The 22897-nt window shown below is 51.1% G+C and overlaps 1 protein-coding gene across 2 annotated transcripts in view; it reads right to left on the minus strand.

The window, feature by feature from the left end:
• LOC138288408 (E3 ubiquitin-protein ligase TRIM39-like) overlaps positions 1-22897 on the minus strand; it is a 49441-nt gene that overhangs the window by 4230 nt on the left and 22314 nt on the right. Inside the window, exon 4 of one of the 2 annotated variants that reach the window (XM_069229967.1) lies at positions 21198-21341. In XM_069229967.1, the coding sequence (XP_069086068.1) occupies positions 21198-21341 (144 nt within the window). Of the gene's footprint in view, positions 1-21197; positions 21363-22897 lie in introns of both variants that reach the window. The other variant, XM_069229966.1, reaches the window with a different exon arrangement.

The raw sequence follows: 22897 nt of genomic DNA on the forward strand, positions 1-22897 counted from the left end.
GCAGCAGCTGCACCTCCCAGTAATGGCCCCCCGAGGTGAACCCCTCCCACCCCAGCACACATTGAGAGGCAGTGAATTTGTTGAGGTTGTCCGGAGGGATCTGCGGATTGTCTGTCCATCCCACGCGTCTCCCGTCCTCAGAGAGGGTCAGGTCTCTATGAGCTGGGTCTGGATCCAGAATCACCAGCGCTGCAGAGAGAGGAGAATGAATGAACATAGTGCAAATTTGAAACATAGTCAATAAGTCCTGCACAGTCAGTTAAATTCCCATAGTCCGTGGGCCAATGTGTAAAACACATGGGCAAAGCCCACACAGGAGACCGGATACCATTGGAGAGAACACTGCAGGGGCATCAGATGATAAAACTACAGGCACCTCAGGGGGAAGGGGGGGCACCTCAGCCACATGAGTCCACATCCCAGATCCACGAGGGGCCTCCATGCCCACTGTACCATCCTGGGGAGTGCAAAGCCACAGTCTCACAAGTCTCTACAGTGGCTGAGTTGCCCACTGTACCATCCTGGGGAGTGCAAAGCCACAGTCTCTCAAGTCTCTACAGTGGGTGGGTTGCCCACTGCTTTATCCTCGGGAGTGCAAAGCCACAGTCTCTCAAGTCCATACAGTGGGTGGGTTGCCCACTGGACCATCCTGGGGAGTGCAAAGCCACAGTCTCTTAAGTCTCTACAGTGGGTGGGTTGCCCACTGTACCATCCTGGGGAATGCAAAGCCACAGTCCATCAGATGGATAACAGACTCCACTGGTATAGGAGGAGGCATGGTGCCCAGAGTGCTTCGTGAACACCTGCTCGACACAGAACTGGCACTGTCAATGGGCCAGCGGTGCTTGAGACGGCGGTGCCCAGCGGAGCGGTGCTTGAGATGAAGGGCCCAGCGGAGCGGTGTTTGAGACGGCGGTGCCCAGCGGAGCGGTGCTTGAGATGAAGGGTCCAGCGGAGCGGTGCTTGACAGGAAGGGCCCAGCGGAGCGGTGCTTGAGATGAAGGGCCCAGCGGAGCGGTGCTTGAGATGAAGGGCCCAGCGGAGCGGTGCTTGAGATGAAGGGCCCAGCGGAGCGGTGCTTGACAGGAAGGGCCCAGCGGAGCGGTGCTTGAGATGAAGGGCCCAGCGGAGCGGTGCTTGAGACGGCGGTGCCCAGCGGAGCGGTGCTTGAGATGAAGGGCCCAGCGGAGCGGTGCTTGAGATGAAGGGCCCAGCGGAGCGGTGCTTGACAGGAAGGGCCCAGCGGAGCGGTGCTTGAGATGAAGGGCCCAGCGGAGCGGTGCTTGAGACGGCGGGGCCCTGTTCAGCGGTGCTTCTCACGGCGGCCCCTGTTCAGCGGTGCTTCTCACGGCGGGGCCCTGTTCAGCGGTGCCTGTCCTGGCGGGGCCCTGTTCAGCGGTGCTTGTCACGGCGGGCCCTGTTCAGCGGTGCTTGTCTTGAAGGGCCCTGTTCAGCGGTGCCTGTCCTGGCGGGGCCCTGTTCAGCGGTGCTTCGCACGGTGGGGCCCTGTTCAGCGGTGTCTGTCCTGTCTCTCTAGGGAGGCAGACCTGGCCAAGACTCCCCGCTCAGTCGCCCTCCCACCTTGTGGTTGCGGGGCCCTCCTGTGATGGAGTCTGGCCCGTGGGTGTCCTCCATCACACCCGGAATGGGGCTGGTGGGGCCCTCCTGGTCAGCTCTCCTGCTGCCTGACTTCTCCACCCTGCTGCCCTTGCCCTCCTTCGCTGCAGCTCTCTGGCCCTTGCCTCCCTTACATGATGTGGCAGGTGACGGGGCAAGGCCACTCTCCTTGGTGGCAGCCGTCTCAGGCTTCTCGCGCCGGCCCTTATTTTTTTGGTCCTCTTCCCAGGGGGTGAGCTGGCTGTCCCCTTGCTGCTGGGCGATGTCCCTGCCCTAGGAGCTGGTGGACTCCAAAAGCCCTTCACTATGGTCACACTAGATGCAGGGCTGGTGGTGGCTGAGGTGCTCTTTGGACTCTTACCAGATGGAGAGGGTGGGTCAGTGGTTGGAAAGAGGTCAAGGTTGGAAAGGAAAAGCAATTTGGAAAGACAGGGACGGGTAGGTGTAGTGGGTATGGGAGTGGAGGAAGAGGATGTGGTTGTAGGAGAGTCAAGTGTGCTGTCTTTGGGTGCAGGTGCCTGTGACGGAGGCTGTCGTGAGGTGGATGGCTGTTGGGTGGGTGGCTGCCTGCGTTTGTGTGGTTTGGAAGAGGGGGTGACAGACACAGTGGGAGAGGACACAGGGGACGTGTTAATGGCAGTGGGGGTGGTGACTGCACGTGTGCGGACTGTACTGGAGGGTGTGCTGGTGATGGAAGTACTGGCTGATGGTGGTGTGCATGCAGGTGTGAGTGGAGACGTCACAGGGAGGGAGGAGGGAGACGAGGAGGAGGGGGACACAGAGGTGGTAGTGACTGTTGCCATGTCTGCATCTGGATGTTGCTTGGGTGAATGCTTGTGGGATCTGTGGTGCTTATGTCTGGATGAGCTGCCCTTGGGTGTTGAGGTGTATGCAGGCTGGTCTGATGGTGTGGATGGGATAGGCTGAGGAACAGGAGACTGGGACTGGGTGGAGGCAGTTAGAAAAGGGAGGCTGGAGACAGGGACAATGGCTGCCGTCAGTGCTGAGGCCAGAGCGTTGAACGATTGCTGATGGGCAGCCTGACCCGAATGAATGCCCTCCAGGTATGCATTGCTCCGATGCACCTCCCTTTCTACACCCTGGATGGAATTCAAAAGGGTAGACTGCCCAACAATGATGGTTCTCAGGAGGTCAATGACCTCCTCACTGAGGGCAGCAGCGGTGACAGGGGCAGGGCCTGAGGTGCCTGGGGCGAAGGAGATGCCCGCCTTCCTGGGCGAGCGGGCACGGAGCGAAGGCTGAGGGGCTGCTGGGAGGGCGGGGCAAGTGCGCTGGGTGGCGGCTGTACCTGTTGTGGCGGTGGGCACGGATGTTGCCGCCACCGCAAGGGAGCTCCCTTCCGAGGACGTGTCGGTGTCGCTGACGTCTCCACGGGTCCCCGTTGTGGAGCTCCCCTCGCCCTCCGGATCACTGGTGTACTCTGAGTCTGTTGCATGGCCCTCCGGGGCCATGTGAGTTGCAGCTCCCTCGTGCTCCGATGCCAATTCTCCTCCGCCTGATGATGCTAATGCACACATGCACAGGAAGAAAAACAAAAAGGGTGGGGGGAGAAAGAAAGACAGGTTGAGTGCATGCATTGTCAACACCGTTGTCGGAGAGGACAGACACAGAAGCCCCCTGCACTACGCCGCGCAATCGGGGTACACTACTCAGTACTTGTGACTAGGCCTACAGGTCTCTGGACAACAAATGCACACATGGGTGATGCAGGACCATGGATAGCTGTACTTGGCATCCTACAGAGGTGGGGGGCGGGGGCACAGGGCCATGCCTAACGGAGGGGACTAGCCTACAGAAAGCGCCCTGGCCTAGAGTTACCCACAGCCCTCCTCCCCAACCCAGACACCTCCACTGTGCGCAAAGATAGCAGAATGTGCAGATACTCACCCCCTTGTGTCTGCTGTGATGTCCTCACGCGCCCATCCAAATCGGGGTAGGCCACCGCCAGGATCCGGGACATCAGGGGGGTCAATTGGCGGCTGGCACCCCTCCTACGTTGGGAGGCCATCCCCAGCAGAGACTCGGCGGTCTTTCTGGTCCCGCGGCGGATGTCCTCCCACCTCTTTCGGCAGTGGGTGCCCCGTCTGTTGTGGACCCCCAGGGCCCGGACGTCCTTGGCGATGGCACGCCAAATGTCGATCTTCTGATGGGCGCTGACCTATGTGACATGTACAGGGAGGGAAAGGAGATATCATCACTTTTCTGCATGGTCGATGTGAGTGGCCCCCCCTCCCCAACCTTGCCATGTGGCACATGCTCTCATCTGTTGTGCGTTGCACTCCTCATTCTCTCCCCTCCCCACCATCTTACATCCACCCCACTCAACACAGGCAAAGCCCATACTACGTGCTCCCAGTGTACTTACCTGTTGGTCTGGAGGACCGTAGAGTAACGCATACGGGGGAGGACCCCATCCACAAGTTTCTCCAATTCCTCAGATGTGAAGGCAGGGGCCCTTTCCCCAGTCGCAGCAGCCATTGTATCTCCCAGACCGAGGTCACAGCAGCACTTGCAGTATAGGTCCTCTCCTGTGGATGATCAGGTCTCGAGTGATTAAGCTGATAGAAAATGGCGGTCACGTCCGCGGCGGTGCGTACCGCGGCGGTGCGTCCCGGGACCGCCGGCGCACATCGTCATTGGCTAATGAAACCCATAGGCTTCAATGTTAACCAATGCGGCTTAGCACCGCGGTCTTCGACCGCCTACCGCCACGGTGTGCCACGCCAGCGCATTGACCTCACATCCCAATGTCACACTTCACAGGTCAGGTAGCCGCCATTTCAAGGGCCCACATGGCATAATTTCAACTGCGTCACACAGGCCTAGGCCGTGCATTGCCACTCATACAAGCCTTTCTATATATTGCGAATCTTTTACTGTGCAAGCTGTGTGAACGAACATGTGGTTTGCCTGACTCTGTGCTCCATGTTGTCCTTCCTAGGCACCGTCCGCTGGGACTTGCGAGGAGAAGGATTAATCCTCCCGTGTACCGACCGCTGGTGGACCTGTCGACAATGGAAGAACGACACATTATACTTAGATACAGGCTTGACCGAGCCACTATACATGAACTGTGTGCCCAGCTGGAGCCAGACCTGATGTCCCCCATCCGCCAACCCACAGGGATTCCCCCTCTGGTGCAGGTTCTGTCAGTACTCCATTTTTTGGCAAGTGGGTCTTTTCAGACAACAGTGGCCATGTCATCAGGGATGTCTCAGCCTATGTTTTCTAAGGTTTTGTCCAGAGTGTTGTCTGCCCTGATGAAATACATGCGGAGCTACATTGTTTTCCCAGAGGTGGGCGATTTGGCTACAGTGAAGGGTGATTTCTATGCCCTTGGACATATCCTCAACATCATTGGTGCCATTGATGGGACCCATGTGCCTTTGGTTCCCCCCAAAGGAAGTGAGCAGGTGTACAGAAACAGAAAAAGTTATCATTCGATGAATGTCCAGGTGGTCTGTTTGGCTGACCAGTACATCTCACATGTAAATGCCAAGTTCCCTGGGTCGGTTGGACAGGGTGACGATGTGGGACAGTGGGATGACATCAGGGGGTATCTTATGCTGGCGGGGGTCTTGGCATCCTACTCTGTCTTCTTGTGTGATCTCAGGCTCCTCTTGCGGGGTGGTTGTTCTTCAGCAGGAGGTGGGGTTCTGGTGGCCTGTCGTTGTGTGGGGGCCTCCTGTCCACTAGTGCCGGCGGAGGTGGTAGGCTGTTCCTGGTCCAGGCTAGTGACAGGGGCCCTTTGGGGTGCCACATGGTCCCGCAATGTGGTGACTATCTGGTTAAGGGCCAGGACGATGGTCCCCATTGCGGAAGCAATGATCCTCAGTTCCTCTCTGTACCCCATGTACCGTTCCTCCTGCTGTGCCTGGATCTCCTGGAACCTGGCCAGTACCGTCGCCATCGTCTCCTGGGAGCAGTGGTATGCTCCCATGATGGTGGAGAGGGCCTCTTGGAGAGTGGGTTCCCTGGCCGGTCAACCCCCTCTCGCACAGCAGCCCTCCCAGTTCCCCTGTGTTCCTGGGCCTCTGTCCCCTGGACGGTGTGCCCACTACCACTGCCCCCAGGTCCCTGTTGTTGTTGGGGTGGTGGGTCAACCTGGGTGCCCTGTAGTGGCAGACACACCGCTGATTGACGTGTCCTGGAGACAGAGGCATGGGCCCGCTGGGTGGGAGCTGTGCTGGTGTTCCCAGAGGGGGTTAGAAGAGGTGTTTCTAGCAGCTTAGGCTGATAGAAGGTAGCTATGGCAAAGCAGCTTAGGCTGAACTAGGAGACATGTAAAGCTCCTACTATACCACTTGTATCATATGCACAATACTATAAGAAAACACAATACACAGATATACTAAAAATAAAGGTACTTTATTTTTTATGACAATATGCCAAAAGTATCTCAGTGAGTACCCTCAGTATGAGGATGAGAAATATACACAAGATATATGTACACAAACCAAAATTATGCAGATAATAGCAAAAGGAAGTAATGCAAGCAATGTAAAGTTACAGTAGATTGCAATAGGAGCACATAGGTATAGGGACAACACAAACCATATACTCCAAAAGTGGAATGCGAAGCACGAATGGACCCCAAACCTATGTGAGCTTGTAGAGGGTCGCTGGGACTGTAAGAAAACAGTGAGGGTTAGAAAAATAGCCCACCCCAAGACCCTGTAAGGTAGGTGTAAAGTGCACCTACTACCCCCAGAGAGCACAGAAGTCGTGATAGGGGGATTCTGCAAGGAAAACCAACACCAGCAATGCAACAACAGTGGATTTCCGGACCTGAGTACCTGTAAGACAAGGGGACCAAGTCCAAGAGTCGCAACAGTGTCGAGAGTGGGCAGGAGCCCAGGAAATGCCAGCTGAGGGTGCAAGGAAGCTGCCACCTGTTGGAAGAAGCTTGGAGTTCTGGAAGAACCTGGTAGGGTCCCAGTGACACCTAGACTAAAACAACATATATACAGTGAAATATGGGGGTAACACGCCAGGCAAGATGGTACTTTCCTACAGTCGTGTTTCATGTACTGCTTTGTGGGTGATACAAAGCAACTTGAAGGTGGATCTTCTGGCAACTGGTAACCAAGGTAGGGCCCTCAAGGCAGGGGAGCTGTGGGCTTGTGGCTTTACTTGTAGAGGTAGTCTGGCAGCCACGTTCTGAATGTGTTGTAGTCCTTTAATAGTTGATAGGGATGATCAGTGGTAGAGGCCATTAGTGTAATCAAGTTTAGACAGATAGTAGCCTGGACCTTGTGTGGAAATCCCAGATGGGGAAGATGTGTTGCAGAGTTGTCATAGTAATTAAGCTTCATCTTGGTAACTTGTCCACTTGGGCATTCACTGATAACTTGGAGTCCATTGTAATTCCAGGTTTCTTACTTCATTGGATAATTTAGCCAGAAATCAACATTACTTGGTGTTAATCCTAATGGGTTTAACATCCAAGATATGGTCCGAATCTTTAACAGCGATTGGCTCCTTCTCAAACTAATGTTCCTGCGAGAGGCAGCCATACTTCTCCTATTTCAGTCTAAGACTGAGCAGGTCTCTGATTCATAGCTGTTTATTCCCATATGATCATAGATAATCAGACTGGGCAGAGGGGAGGGCTTTGAGAATTTCACATTGTGACATTTCTTTGTTGCAGCCCCCGGCCGTCTGGGGGACAGGGGTGGTAATACAAAAACAGGCATTTTGTGATTTGGAATGCAGTGACAGACATCCGCACCTCGTAGGCTTCAAATCCTATTGAAGGGCCATTTTTGCATCATGAGGGATTTATACATCCATCTCTGGTCGCATAGGAGTTGCAGTGTTTGCACAGTGACCACTTTTGATTCAGTGTTTTCAATTAAAATAAACAGCTTTAGACAGTGGAATTCTTTTCTGGAGATGTTCATAAGAAGTGATTGGACCAAAAGGTAAACAACTTAGGGACTTATTACGAGTGTGGCAATCTTGAGACCGCCACACTTGCGGTGGCTATATTACGACCGTGGTGGAGCTGCCACAGTCGGACCGGCGGTGCCACCAAGTTGCCGCCGGTTGACAGCCAGGCGGTACCGGTGGTTTTAATCTGCCAAGGCAGCGCTGCAAGAAGCGCTGCCCTGGGGATTACGAGTCCCCTCTCTGCCGGCTGTTGCATGGCAGTTCCACCGCCATGCAAAGGCTGGTGAAGACGGGGTGCAGGAGGCCCCATGGGGGCCGCTCCACTGCCCATGCACTTGGCATGGGCAGTGCAAGGGCCCCCATGGACAGCCCCGTCACGCTTTTCACTTCCTGAATTACAGGCAGTGAAAAGCGTGACAAGTGCTGTCGCACCCGACGCACTGCAACATTGCCAGCGGCTCGATCACGAGCTGGCATCAATGTTTTGGCCTGTTTCCCGCTCGCCCAACAGAAAACTCATAATAGGGCCCACAGGCAGAAAACCGGAGTAGCGGTTTTCCGACCCAAAGAGTTTGGCAGGCGGCCTCCGCCAGCCACCAAACTCTTAATAAGGCCCTTAATGTTGTTTGCCAGAAAGGGGTGAATCTGTCAGTATGAATCTGTCCATACTGAATCTCTAGTCTTGGTGCCTCTGAAGAAGAATTAATTCAGCTTTCTCAGGGTCATGTGGGAGGACATTCAATGCCATCCAGTCTTTTAGTTTATACAGACCATCCTTCAGGGGGAGAATGTGCTGGAGAGAGTTTGTTTCCTACTTCAAGGTAGATCTGTGCAACCTTGTCATGAAGAACCAAACCCTGGAGGATGCCAGGGGTAATGGGTGAAGGGTTGGAGGTGGCTGTTCCTACTCGTGGCTGTTCCTACTCTCACCATCTGCTTGTGGTTGGTGAAGCCTGAGACCAGCTCAGTTCTTCTCCACCGAAGCTCATTGGGGTCTCAAGGACCCGGCACAGTCTATGAGGGTCGATTGTATCATAAGTGGTGACAGATCGAGAAGGGTCAGAGCACAGGTGCCCTTGTCGAATATGACAGGTATGTCGTTGAGGAATTTTAATGTAGGGGTATATGTGCCTGAACATTTGGGGGTTGATAAGTGGGTGAGGGATCTGCTTGGCTACACCTGATGGTCGCAGTTCTTCTAGTAGTTCTTTAACGTGTCACCAAGCCCGAAGCCTGTAGTTTGACACATCATTAGGGTTCTTTTTACGGATGGGGTGATTTAGAAGAATGTTCATGTTCACAGTAGGTATGCAGGGGGTACTATAAAACTCAGCAACAGACTCATGATGGTATGATGCGTAAGCAAACAGTTTTGACATTGTCGATTGGAATTGTGTAGTGAATAATGTTTGAGATATATATTTTATTTGATCTGGCACCGTTTATGATTGTCGGGTTATCTATTATGATCATAGTCCTAATCCATATGATTTACATTAGATTAGTACATAACAAACACTGATTATTATAAGATTCTGATGATAGTTTGTGGTTTGATTCTGAGAATTGAGGACAGGGTCCCTTATTAATCCTCTAGAGGGGTAAGAGTTTCTGGGGTACATCTATCGGATTCCAAACAACCCACTGTTAGAAATGGGGTCTCTGGTTGGCAGTCAGTTTGCACTCTGGCCAAGCAGGGACCCTCCCTGTAGTCAGGGCAAGGGAGATACACACTCAAGATAACCCCTGCTCACCCCCTTGGTAGCTTGGCTCAAGCAGTCAGGCTTATTTCAGGAGCTATGTGTAAAGTATTTGTACCAACACACACAATACAGTGAAACACTACAAAATGGACACCACACAGGTTTAGAAAAATAGTAAATATTTATACGTAGAACAAGACCAAATACACCAAAAATCCACAATCCACAATAAACAGTGTGAATTTTGCAATTAAAAACACAAAAATAGTGCCTAGAAGCACCAATACTGCAATTTGAAGTTAAGCGGCATTCTGACGGAGTAATTTCCCAAAATGTGACGCCACTGCCTCCGTTCACGGACCCCCAGGCACAGTACCTTAGCGAAATGGGTGAAAAACAGGCCGGTGCACAGAGTCTGGGAGCGAGGCGTCGCAGGATCCGATGCAGCGTCGGTTCTGGTGCTGCGGGCCGAAGGAGCGGAGGCGTCACGAAGATGGGTCAGAACCTTGCTGGAGAGCGGTGGAGGTGAGGCGGTGTTGGTTGCGAGGAGTTGGTCCCTGGCACCTCTGGCAAAGTCAAAGTCACGATGCTGTGGGGTGACCTCTTAGGGTTGCGGTCACGTCGCAGGGTCACAGTGCTGCAACGGAGTCGGGTGTCATGAACATCGGGGTTACGACACTCTGATTTTGCAAGTTCTTGGGATGTCAACCTGCGATGTCAGTGGGATCATTGCGCTTCTGCGAGGTCCATGGCTTCAGGTGCTGGTGGCGTCATGAGTTCCATGCAACGACGTCCTTACAAAGTCGCCGGGCTTTGTCCTATGTCGTTTCATTGGAATTTCACCAGAAATTCATTTCCAGGGGCCCAGGAATTGGAATGGCACCATCTGGCAAGCTAGAGTCCACATCATGCAGTCTCAGAGACTGGTTGGTGAAGCCCTTGTTGTCCCTGAGACTTCAAAAACAGGAGGGAAGCTCAGTCCAAGCCCTTGGAGATACCTCTCAAGCAGGAATGCACAACAAAGTCCAGTCTTTGTCCCCTTTTCACAGACAAAAGCAGCAACTGCAGGATAGCCCAACAAAGCACAGTCACAGGCAGGGGCAGCACGTCTCCTCAGCTCTTCAGCTCTTCTCCTTTGAATCCTCTTGAATCCTTGAAGTAATCCAAAGTCTGGAATTTTGGGTCCAATAGTTATACCCCTTTCTGCCTTTGAAGTTGCCCAACTTCAAAGAAAAGTATCAGTTGTTTACAGGATCCTGCCTTGCCCAGGCCAGACCCCACACACACACCAGGGGATTGGAGACTGCATTGTGTGAGGGCAGGCACAGTCCATTCAGGTGTGAGTGACCACTCCTCCCTCCACTCTAGCTCAGATGGCTCATCAGGATATGGAGGCTACACCCCAGCTCCCTTTGTGTCACTGTCTAGAGGAGATTCACAAACAGCCGAACTATCAGCCTGACCCAGACAGGGAACCCACAATCAGGCAAAGTAACAGAATGGTTAAAGCAAGAAAATGCCTACTTTCTAAAAGTGGCATTTTCAAACTAACAATCTAAAAACCAAGTTCACTAAAAGAAGTATTTTTTAATCGTGAGTTCAGAGACCCCAAACTCTAACTTTCTATCTGTGCTCAAAGGAAAACTGAACTTTAAGGATATTGAAAGGCAGCCCCATGTAACCTATGAGAGAGAGCGGTCTTGCTACAGTGGAAACTGAATTTGGCAGTATTTCACTGTTAGGACATGTAAAACACATCAGTACATGTCCCACCTTTAACATACACTGCACCCTGCCCAGAAGGCTACCTAGGGCCTTCCTTAGGGGTGCCTTACATATACAAAAAGGGAAGGTTTGGGCCTGGCAAGTGGGTACACTTGCAGGTCAAATTGGCAGTTTAAAACTGCACACACAGACACTGCAGTGGCAGACCTGAGCCATTTTACAGGGCTGTGCATGTGAGTGGAACAACCAGTGCTGCAGTCCCACTAGTAGCATTTGATGTACAGGCCCTGGGAACACATAGTGCACTTTACTAGGGACCTACTAGTAAATCAGGTATGCCAATCATGGAAAAGGCAATTGCACATACAATTTACACAGGGAACACTTGCACTTTAGCACTGGCCAGCAGTGGTAAAGTGCCCGGAGTACCAAAAACAGTATAAACAGAGTCCAGCACACAGGGAAGCAGAGGCAAAAAAGACAGGGGAGACCACGCCAAGGATGCCAGGTCTAACACCCATACTCCTGTAATCATGGACTAGAGGAGCGGGTGCAAAATGCCTGTCTGTTTTCCCCTTCTCTTCAAAGGACTGCTGTCATGGCTGGAAAAAATCTATCTGGGTATCAACCTCAAAACAGAGGGGATCTCGGGACACAATATTGTGATACATGATGCCTGCTCTTCAAGCATGTCACTGGCTCCCAGTGGCAAGACCTATCCCTTCTAGGTCCTCTCTGTATAGCTCACCAAGCCTTTCATGGAGCCTGGGGGATCGTTCTTTTGTAAGTATCCATAACAACCAACCAATCAGAGCTGTCCAATCAAGACTAGTCCCACTGCTGACCCCTGCCAGGTTTAGAGAGCCCTACCTCCTATGAGATACAGACAACCGATCTCTGGAACTTCTGTCAGCAAGAATAAGAAACCTTCCTAATCACCTGGAAGTCCTGTAAGGAAATGCTTCCTTGGCATGGTTACCCCCTAACCTTTTTCCTTTGCTGATGCTTAGTTTTGATTGAAAGTGTGCTGGGACCCTGCTAACCAGTCCCCAGCACCAGTGTTCTTTCCCTAAGCTGTACCTTTGCTTCCACAATTGGCACAGCCCTGGCACTCAGATAGGTCCCTTGCAAATGGTACCCCTGGTACCAAGGGTCCTGATGCCAGTGAAGGTCTCTAAGGGCTGCAGCATGTCTTATGCCACCCTGGGGAGCTCTGACTCATCACATGCACACTACCTCTCAGCTTGTGTGTGCTGGTGGGGAGAAAAAGACTAAGTTGACATGGCACTCCCCTCAGAGTGCCATGCCAACCTCACACTGCCTGTGGCATAGGTAAGTCACCCCTCTAGCAGGCCTTTCAGCCCTAAGGCAGGGTGCAATATACCACAGGTGAGGGCATATGTGCATGAGCACTATGCCCCTACAGTGTCTAAGCAAAACCTTAGACATTGTAAGTGCAGGGTAGCCATACGAGTATATGGTCTGGGAGTTTGTCAAACACGAACTCCACAATTCCATAATGGCTACACTGAAAACTGGGAAGTTTGGTATCAAACTTCTCAGCACAATAAATGCACACTGATGCCAGTGTGCAATTTATTGTAACGTACACCCAGAGGGCATCTTAGAGATGCCCCCTGAATACCAATCCGACTTCTAGTGTAGGCTGACCAGTTTCTGCCAGCCTGCCACACACCAGACAAGTTGCTGGCCACATGGGGAGAGTGTCTTTGTCACTCTGTGGCCAGGAACAAAGCCTGTACTGGGTGGAGGTGCTTCACACCTCCCCCTGAAGGAACTGTATCACCTGGCGGTGAGCCTCAAGGGATCACCCCTTTTGTTACAGCGCCCCAGTGCATCCCAGTTAGTGTAGATGCCCACCCCTCTGGCCACTGCCCCCACTTTTGGCGTCAAGGCTGGAGGAGATAAAGAGAAAAACAAGGAGGAGTCACCCGTCAGGACAGCCCCTAAGGTGTCCTGAGCTGAGGTGACCCCTGCCTTTAGAAATCCTCCATCTTAGTTTTGGAGGATTCCCCCAATAGGATTAGGGATGTGCCTCCCCTCCCCACAGGGAGGAGGCACAAAGAGGGTGTAGCCACTCTCAAGGACAGTAGCCTTTGGCTACTGCCCTCCCAGACCTAAACACACCCCTAAATTTAGTATTTAGGGGCACCCCAGATCCCAGGAAATCAGATTCCTGCAACCTGAAGAAACAAGAAGGACTGCTGACCGACAAACCTGCAGAGAAGACGGATGACAACAACTGCTTTGGCCCCAGCCCTACCAGCCTGTCTCCTACTTCGAAAACCTGCAACCATCGATGCATCCGACAGGGACCAGAGACCTCTGAAGCCTCAGAGGACTGCCCTGGACTAAAAGACCAAGAAACTCATGTGAGCAGCAGCTCTGCTCTAAACCAGCAATTTCTTTGCAACAAAGAAGCAACTTTCAAAGACTTCACGTTTCCGGCCGGAAGCGTAAGACTTCACACTCTGCACCCAACACCCCTGGCTCGAGATCCAGAGAACAAACACCACAGGGAGGACTCCCCGGCAGCTGCGAGACCCCACAGCAACGCCTGCAGAGAGAATTCAGAGGCTCCCCCTGACCATGACTGCCTGTAACAAGGGACCTGACGCTTGGAACCAGCACTGCACCTGCAGCCCCCAGGACCTGAAGGAACCAAACCTCAGCGCAGGAGTGACCCCCAGGCGACCCTCTGCCTAGCCCAGGTGGTGGCTGTCCCGAGAAGCCCCCCCTTTGCCTGCCTACGCCGCTAGAGTGACCCCCGGGTCCCTCCATTGATTCCCATCTAAAACCCAATGCCTGCTTTGCACACTGCACCCGGCCGCCCCTGTGCCGCTGAGGGTGTGCTTTGTGTGCCTACTTGTGTCCCCCCCAGTGCTCTACAAAACCCCCCTGGTCTGCCCCTGAGGATGCGGGTACTTACCTGCTGGCAGACTGGAACCAGAGCACCCCTGTTCTCCATAGGTGCCTATGTGTTTTGGGCACCTATTTGACCTCTGCACCTGACCAGCCCTGAGCTGCTGGTGTGGTAAATTTGGGGTTGCATTGAACCCCCAACGGTGGGCTGCCTATTCCCCAGAACTGAGACTTGTAAGTGTTTTACTTACCTCACAATCTAACCAATACTTACCTCCCTCAGGAACTGTTGATTTTTGCACTGTATCCATTTTTAAAATAGCTTATTGCCATTTTAACGAAGACTGTATATAATATTGCTTTTATTCAAAGTTCCTAACCTACCTATGTGAAGTACCTTGCATTTTATGTGTTTACTTCAAATCTTGAACCTGTGGTTCTTAGAATAAACTAAGAAAATATATTTTTCTGTATAAAAACCTATTGGCCAGGGGTAAGTCTTTGAGTGTGTGTTCCCTCATTTATTGCCTGTGTGTGTACAACAAATGCTTAACACTACCCTCTGATAAGCCTACTGCTCGACCACACTACCACAATATAGAGCATTAGAAATATCTACTTTTGCCACTGTCTTACCTCTAAGGGGAACCCTTGGACTCTGTGCACACTGTCTCTTACTTTGAGATAGTATATACAGAGCCAACTTCCTACAAGCCCCAAGAGCCAGGTCCCTGCACATCGAGCAGAAACCCAGCTGGAGGCGGTAAGGCCTGACAAGTGAAACCATATCTACCTTAGATGAATCTCTGTCACCAGCTCCCAAGTGCAGCACCGTGAGCGCTGTTTACTTTCTCCTCAATTTAAATACATGAGGAACTGGGCTCACGCTAACATAGCATGTGTATACACTGTCCTCCATCTTAGATCACTGTCATAGTATACCGTGTGATGTCTGTGCTACTGTGTCTTGTTCTAAATAAAGGAGCGCAAGTTTAATGAATGAAGAATGTTCTGGAGACTTTTCCCAGCTCCGTGCTAAGCCAAGGACTCTCTAACTCTCCTAGGCTATCTGTGCACAATATATCAACCAGTCCGCTCGAACAAACAGCGAGAACGTCTAGATCCAATGTCATACTGCCATTGGAGAACCTGCAAATGTAATGTCCAAATTCAAATTGCAAATCATTTATTGGCATGGCTACCCGAAGTTTGGGTTTCCCTATCCGCTATCCAACAAGATTGAGTGAGTGACTAACCAGAAGATTCATGAAACAGGAAACTCAAGAGGTTATTGTCACCTCACCTCGCAGTCTTCTGGGCAATGAATTCCATAATTTAGGTGCCAAGTATGTGAAAGACCTCGCTCCGTTTCTTGCTCTTTGGATTCTGGGTACGACGAACAGCTCCTGGTTGTGGGGCCTTAGATCTTTGTTTGCCCTGTAGTGAGACATCAGATGCTGCAGGAGAAAAGGTCCTGTTCTGTACTTTGCCTGATGCTCAACACAAAGGCCCTCATTACGACTTCGGCGGTCTTTTAAAAACATTGCCGAAGCCGTGGACGCCACTATACCACCAGTGTTGGCAGTATTGGTGGCTCCCTATTATGACATTTCCACTGGCCCAGCAGAAATGTTACCTCAACACTGCAGCTGGCTCATAATAGAGCCGGCGGCAATGTTGATATGCAGCGGGTGCAGCAGCACCCGTCGCGCATTTCACTGCCCCAAATTCGGGCAGTAAAATGCACGAAGGGGCTGTGCCTGGGGGCCCCAAGTGCATGGGCAGTGCATGGGCCCCCAGGGGCACCCCGAGTCCCCCTTACCGCTAGCCTTTCCATGGCGGTGTTTACCGCCATGGACAGGTTGGCGGTTGTGGACTCATAATCCCCAGGGCAGCGCTGCGGTATAGTGGAGGGGTCAGCGGAATGGCCGTGGCTAATGCGCCATGGTCATAATACACTGGCGGAACACCGCCATCCTGTTGGCGGTGTTACCCCCAGTGTACCGCCGGACGCCAGGGTCGTAATGAGGCCCAAAGTGCCATGAATTGCACTCTACTACTTAGGGCAACCAATGAAGAGTTTTGAGTGCAGTGGCTGCAGACTGTGCTTTCGGGATCCCTAGCAGTATGCGAGCAGCGGCATTCTGGATGACCTGTAGCTTGTTTATCGCTGCTTTTGGACTTCCTGAATGGAGAGCGTTTGCATAATCAAGGTGGGAAAGGATCACTCCTTGGATCACCGCTCCGTGTGCTTCCACAGGGAGCCAATTAAACAGCTTCCTGGCCACTTTTTTTCCATTGAGGAGCTATTGTCAGATGTTCATCCAAAATCATTCTCAGGCTCGTTAACCCAGAGAGATATTGAACATATCGGCCAACATACCAACCATCGTCTCGCCCCATTCAATAAATGTAATCGCCTACACTAACCGTCTCCTCTATTGAGCCTGACAGGGCATCATAGATGCCACTTGCTTTCCTGAGAATGTGACGTGCCAGCGCTGCGCATCATCCTACTGATACAATAGGCCCCGATTCTGGAGTATCATGCGTTACACATAAATTTACTGTCTTATATACCTCTCTAGGGGAGTTCCCTGATTGTTTGATCCTTTCTGCAGGGTCTCTTGTCCAGGCCTTCCAAATTTGATGGTAATATTTTAATATATAACGTTTTTTCAAGCTTGTCCTCATTGGTGCTGTAGAGTTGGGGGCCCGAGGACCTCATACTAGAGAATAACGTGACGCAGACACAGTGGCATGGTGCTAATAACTGGCCTCGGGCACGTGCTCCCGACTCTTTTTATTGGCAGGATCACCTGACCGGTTACGCCTGTGTTGGGTGTGTGTGGGGTGTAGATGTAGGCCAGCCCTCAGCCGAGTGGCTGGCAAAACACCACAACGTGTCCAGCAGGACACTGCAGGTGCATTCCCTTTGTCTAAAGTCCTATAAAAGGACAAGCATTTCTCTGTCCTCTGGAACTCCCTAACTCCCATCTTTAGGAGGCGAATCTATGATAGATTTTACATAGAACTTTACTGAGTTCCTTATACTTATTAATTATGCACTTTAGCTGTTAACTTATTGATGGTCTATTCCATGTATTTTGCATATAATCTCCTCATTTAAACTTGTCCGTCATTCTCATCAGAATACCTCAGTGCTGAATACTGAACTTGATCTCAAATATACCATTGACAGGTTTAATTGGGGGGCACCAAAGTCCGTACCACTCCCGGTCCCAGCCATTGGCGTGCTTTGGTATGATCATTTGAGATAGGTTGCCACTGACTGCACCAGGTCTGCAGCAAAACAGCATCAGTGGCCTCTAATCTACACACGTCGTACATAATGTTTCCATAAAGGTGACACTATGAAGATACATCATCCCCATCACACAAACCAGGCAGGGCACTAACTCACGTGACCGATCGTCCTCACACCCTTCTCTATGAATGAGCGACATGCCAAGGTGGAGCACCAATTGCGCAGCACAACAGCATCAGTGGTCCCCAATCCACGCACGCCGTACACAATGTTTCACATAAAGGTGACACTATGAAGATACATCATCCCCATCACACAAACCAGGCAGGGCACTAACTAACATGACCGATCGTCCTCACACCCTCCTGTATGAATGACTGACATGCCAAGGCGGAGCACCAAGTGTGCAGCAAGAAGAATGGAGCACATCCGCGTCCATCATGCACGACATCCAATGCTTACCACACATGTGGCGCTATAAACACTGTCAACCATCATAAATAGCTGTGGTGGTAACCTCATGCCCAGTCTGCACCACAGAGTACCTGGTGTCCCATCACTGGATATACATGTGTATGGAGACCTTTAAATCCATAAGCCCTTGAATGCACCCACTGCTCTGCCCTAAACTAAACCTTGTCCAGAACTGACTATTTCCTGATAAAACCTTTGTATAAAATATGGAGGAAGATATGATAGAGTTTATAACTCTGAATCTGGATAGTGTTTCAGACTTCAGCTTGGTACAATAGGCCAAAAAGCAACCATTATGTGTCCTGCAATCTCATCTCACGAACAGACATGTATACACACACAACAAACACAATCTCACACACACACACACACACACACACACACAATCTCACAAACACACACACACACACACACAATCTCACACACACACACACACACACACACAATCTCACAAACACACATACACACACACACACACACACAATCTCACACACACACACACACACAATCTCACACACACACACACACAAACACTGACACACACAATTCAATTGGAAAAAGTAACTAAAATACATGTAAGCATTAAATTAAAAGTTTAACACACACCCACCTCCTCTCCAGGCACATGGGGCCAGATTTATCAAGTAGTTGTATCACCCTTGCACCACACAACGGGGAACAAGAGCAATGCAACTCTTAAGCTAGATTTATCAAGGCACACAAGGCCACCTGAGGGGCTTGATAAATCTAGAGTAATGCGACGCAGCGTACATTGCTGCATTGTGTTGCTCTGCTCCAGGAAGGTGTTCCATGGGTGGAGCATTGGAGTTCCCACGCATCCACAAATGAATTTTGGCGCATTTCTAGATTTACCATTACTGGTAGACCTGGGAATGTGTCAAAATGCTGAGACTCCCTGGGAGGAAAGGGAGTAACGACATCTATGTGTGATGCATTTTGCCGCACGCATTGAAAGAGGAAAATGCCTCAGGAGATTGTTTTTGTGCAGGAAACAATCCTTCCTGCACAAAAATAACGCTGGCACACTTGCACCATGGAGCAAGGGTACCTATGTTGGTGCTGGGCAGCAGATTGTGCGCCAGCGGAGGGCAAGACAGGAATGCCCCTTATATTGTTGAATACGGTACAATCCTACCCTTTCACTATCCCGCAGCGCAGTGCAGCAAGGTGACCCGCTGTGCCGCATGAGCTTTTGATAAATGTGTTATTGGTGTAGAGATAGGCCTCCCTTGAGAATACAAAGAGCTGCAAACCAAATCTCTTTGTCTCTTGGGCTAAAGGGAAGCCCATGTGTCAGAAGCGCAGAAACAGGACTGTGCGCAGAGGCTTCAGTAGGGGTGAGTGATTAAGAGGGAGTGCAGCCGTGAGGGAGGGGCAGGAGCAGCAGGTAAGACTGGTGCACATTTATATACCCACCCTGGCCTCATACGTGGCCTCTCATTGGGTGCTATTTACCCACCGGGCCTCAAACGTGGCCCCACATTGGCCCCTCATTGGATATTATTTATATACCCACACAGGCCTCATACGTGGCCTCTCATTGGGTGTTATTTATATACCCACCTGGCCGCATACATGGCCTCTCATTGGGTGTTATTTATATACCCACCCTGGCCTCATACGTGGCCCCTCATTGGGTGTTATTTATATACCCACACAGGCCTCATACGTGGCCCCTCATTGCAAATTATATATATACCCACACAGGCCTCATATGTGGCCTCCCATTGGGTGTTATTTATATACCCACCCAGGCCTCATACATGACCTCTCATTCAGTGGTATTTCTATACCCACCTGGCCCTCATACGTTGCCTCTCATTGGGTGCTATTTATATACCCAACCGGGCCTCATACGTGGCCCCTCATTGGATGTTATTTATATACCCACACAGGCCTCATACGTGGCCCCTCATTGCAAATTATATATATACCCACACAGGCCTCATATGTGGCCTCCCATTGGGTGTTATTTGTATACCCACACATGCCTCATACGTGGCCTCTCATTGGGTGTTATCTATATACCCACCCAGGCCTTATACATGGTCTTTCATTGGGTGTTATTTATATACCCACCGAGGCCTCATCCGTGACCTCTCATTGGGTGTTTTATATATATACCCACCCAGGCCTCATACATGGCCTCTCATTGGGTGTTATTTATATACCCACCCAGACCTCATACGTGGCCTCTCATTGGGTGTTATCTATATATCCACCCGAGCCTCATACGTGGCCTCTCATTGGCTGTTATATATATACCCACCCTGGCCTCATACATGGCCTCTCATTGGGTGTTATTTATATATCCACACAAGCCTCATACGTGGCCTCTCAGTGGGTGTTATATATATACCCACCTGGGCCTCATACATGGTCTCTTTTTGGGTGTTATATAAACACCCAGCCAGGCCTCTTATATACCCACCTGGGCCTCATACATGGTCTCTTTTTGGGTGTTATACTTATACCCGCCCAGGCCTCATATGTGGCCTCATTCTGTGTTAATTATATACCCACCTGGGCCTCATACGTGGCCTCTCATTGGGTGTTATTTATATATCCACCCGGGCCTCATACGTTGCCTCTCATTAGGTGTTATTTATATACCCACCCGGGCCTCATAGAGGGCCTCTCATTGGGTGCTACCTCTCATTGGGTGTCTTTGGAGTATGCCTTGTTGTGTTTGTGTGTCTGTGAATCCCTGTTTTTGTATGTCTTTGTGTAAGTGTGTACATGTACAGATGTTTCAGTGCTGGGGCAGCGCTCTCTCTCTCTCTCTCTCTCTCTCTCTCTCTCTCTCTCTCTCTCTCTCTCTCTCTCTCTCTCTCTCTCTCTCTCTCTCTCTCTCTCTCTCTCTCTCTCTCTCTCTCTCTCTCTCTCTCTCTCTCTCTCTCTCTCTCTCTCTCTCTCTCTCTCTCTCTCTCTCTCTCTCTCTCTCTCTCTCTCTCTCTCTCTCTCTCTCTCTCTCTCTCTCTCTCTCTCTCTCTCTCTCTCTCTCTCTCTCTCTCTCTCTCTCTCTCTCCTCCCCCCACCCCCCCCTCCCCTGACCCTTCCTCCATCTGTCATAGTCTTCTTGAACTCATAAGTGGCTGTTTTCACAAAAGGTCCCCGGAACCAAGCTGCACCCGGCTGATGAGCCCATAACTAGGGTGAAACCGGTCCTGGGTTGCTTGTGTTCTGGTTCAGGGAGGACCTGGCCAGGCTGGACTGTTCCTATTGGAGCAGGGCCAAGACTGATTTGCATATGGCTGGTCCAAACTGAGGTGGCCTCGTGTGCAGGATTACAATGGATTGCGATGCGGCCCGAGTGATTACCAGTGGCTGACATTAATTCAAGCATCCATCCATCACTGTTGTGCATATTCACAAAAGGCGTAGGTGCTTTTCAACCTTATTTTCAGAATTCTTATTTTAGACTGTCCAAAAGGAAAGATGTTTTAAAAAATATATGAAAGGCACTAACCTTCATACAAGCACATTCAATTCAAATATTGTTCTCTGTAAGTTATGCATATTTCTGAAACAATATTTGTTTTATTTATAAATCAAATGTGGGTGTGGAAAGCTAAAAAGTAAAATATTCTCACCTTTGTGCAGACACAGAGTCTCTCTCAGATGAGGCTGTAAATCTCTCCATGAAGAGGAATCTTCTGTTCCAGGCTCATTTCTCACCCAGGGGCAGCTCTGTCCAGGGAGTGCTCCTTGTCTGTCATGAAGGTTGCACTGGGAAACTGGTACAGAGGAGGGAGAGACTGGTACAGAGAGATGGAGGGAGGAGGGAGAGACAGGTACAGAGAGATGGAGGGAGGAGGGAGAGACAGGTACAGAGAGATAGAGGGAGGGAGAGACATGTACAGAGAGAGAGAGGGAGGAGGGAGAGACAGGTACAGAGAGATGGAGGGAGCAAGGAGAGACAGGTGCAGATAAATGGAGGGATGGACAGGTACAGAGAGAAGGAGGGAGGAGGGAGAGACAGGTACAGAGATATAGAGGGAGGGAGAGACAGGTACAGAGAGATGGGGGGAGGAGGGAGAGACAGGAACAGAGAGATGGCGGGAGCAAGGAGAGACAGATACAGAGTGATGGAGGGGGAGAGACAGGTACAGAGAGATAGAGGGAGGGAGAGACAGGTACAGAGAGAGGGGGGGAGAGACAGGTACAGAGAGATAGAGGGAGGAGGGAGAGACAGGTAGAGAGAGAGAGAGGAAGAGACAGTTACAGAGAGATGGAAGGAGGAGGGAGAGACAGGAACAGAGAGAGAGAGGGGGGAGGGACAGGTACAGAGAGATGGAAGGAGGAGGGAGAGACAGGTACAGAAAGAGGAAGGTGGGAGAGACAGGTACAGAGAGGAGATGGAGGGAGGGAGAGACAGGTACAGAGAGATAGAGAGAGGAGGGAGAGACAGGTAGAGAGAGAGAGAGGGAGAGACAGTTACAGAGAGATGGAGGGAGGAGGGAGAGACAGGAACAGAGAGATAGAGAGGGGAGGGAGAGACAGGAACAGAGAGATGGAAGGAGGAGGGAGAGACAGGTACAGAAAGAGGAAGGCGGGAGAGACAGGTACAGAGAGATATAGAGAGGGAGGAGAGAGAGACGGGTGCAGAGAGATAGAGGGAGGAGAGAGAGACAGGTACAGAGAGATGGAGGGAGGAGAGAGAGATGGGTACAGAGAGATGGAGGGAGGAGGGAGAGACAGGTACAGAGAGATAGAGGTAGAGACAGGTACAGAGAGAGGGAGGGAGGAGGGAGAGACAGGAACAGAGAGATGGAAGGAGGAGGGAGAGACAGGTACAGAAAGAGGAAGGCGGGAGAGACAGGTACAGAGAGATATAGAGAGGGACGAGAGAGAGACGAGTACAGAGAGATAGAGGGAGGAGGGAGAGACATGTACAGAGAGATGGAGGGTGGAGGGGAGAGACAGGTACAGAGAGATGGAGGGAGGAGGGAGAGACGGGTACAGAGAGTTAGAGGAAAGGAGGAAGAGGAAGCGGAAGACAAAGAGGGAGAGAAACAGTTACAGGGAAAGAGAGAGGAGAAAAAGAGGAGTTCAGATCAATCTGATATATTGTCTGAGAAAAATATTTGCCAAATTTAAGAAGGGCCTAGCACCACCTAGGGGCACATTAGCGTCATTGTTTTTTCACTAAGTTAGGTTGGCAAAAACACAGCGCCAATTTACAAACTGGTGCAATGCACGCATTGTGCCACTTTGTAACCCTTTGCGTCACATTATTTTTAACGCCTGCTCAGTGCAGGCGTTAAAGTGAGGCGCACCTTTGTTTATAATG

Source organism: Pleurodeles waltl, chromosome 4_1 (assembly GCF_031143425.1).
Source record: "Pleurodeles waltl isolate 20211129_DDA chromosome 4_1, aPleWal1.hap1.20221129, whole genome shotgun sequence".
NCBI classification, from domain to species: Eukaryota; Metazoa; Chordata; class Amphibia; order Caudata; family Salamandridae; genus Pleurodeles; species Pleurodeles waltl.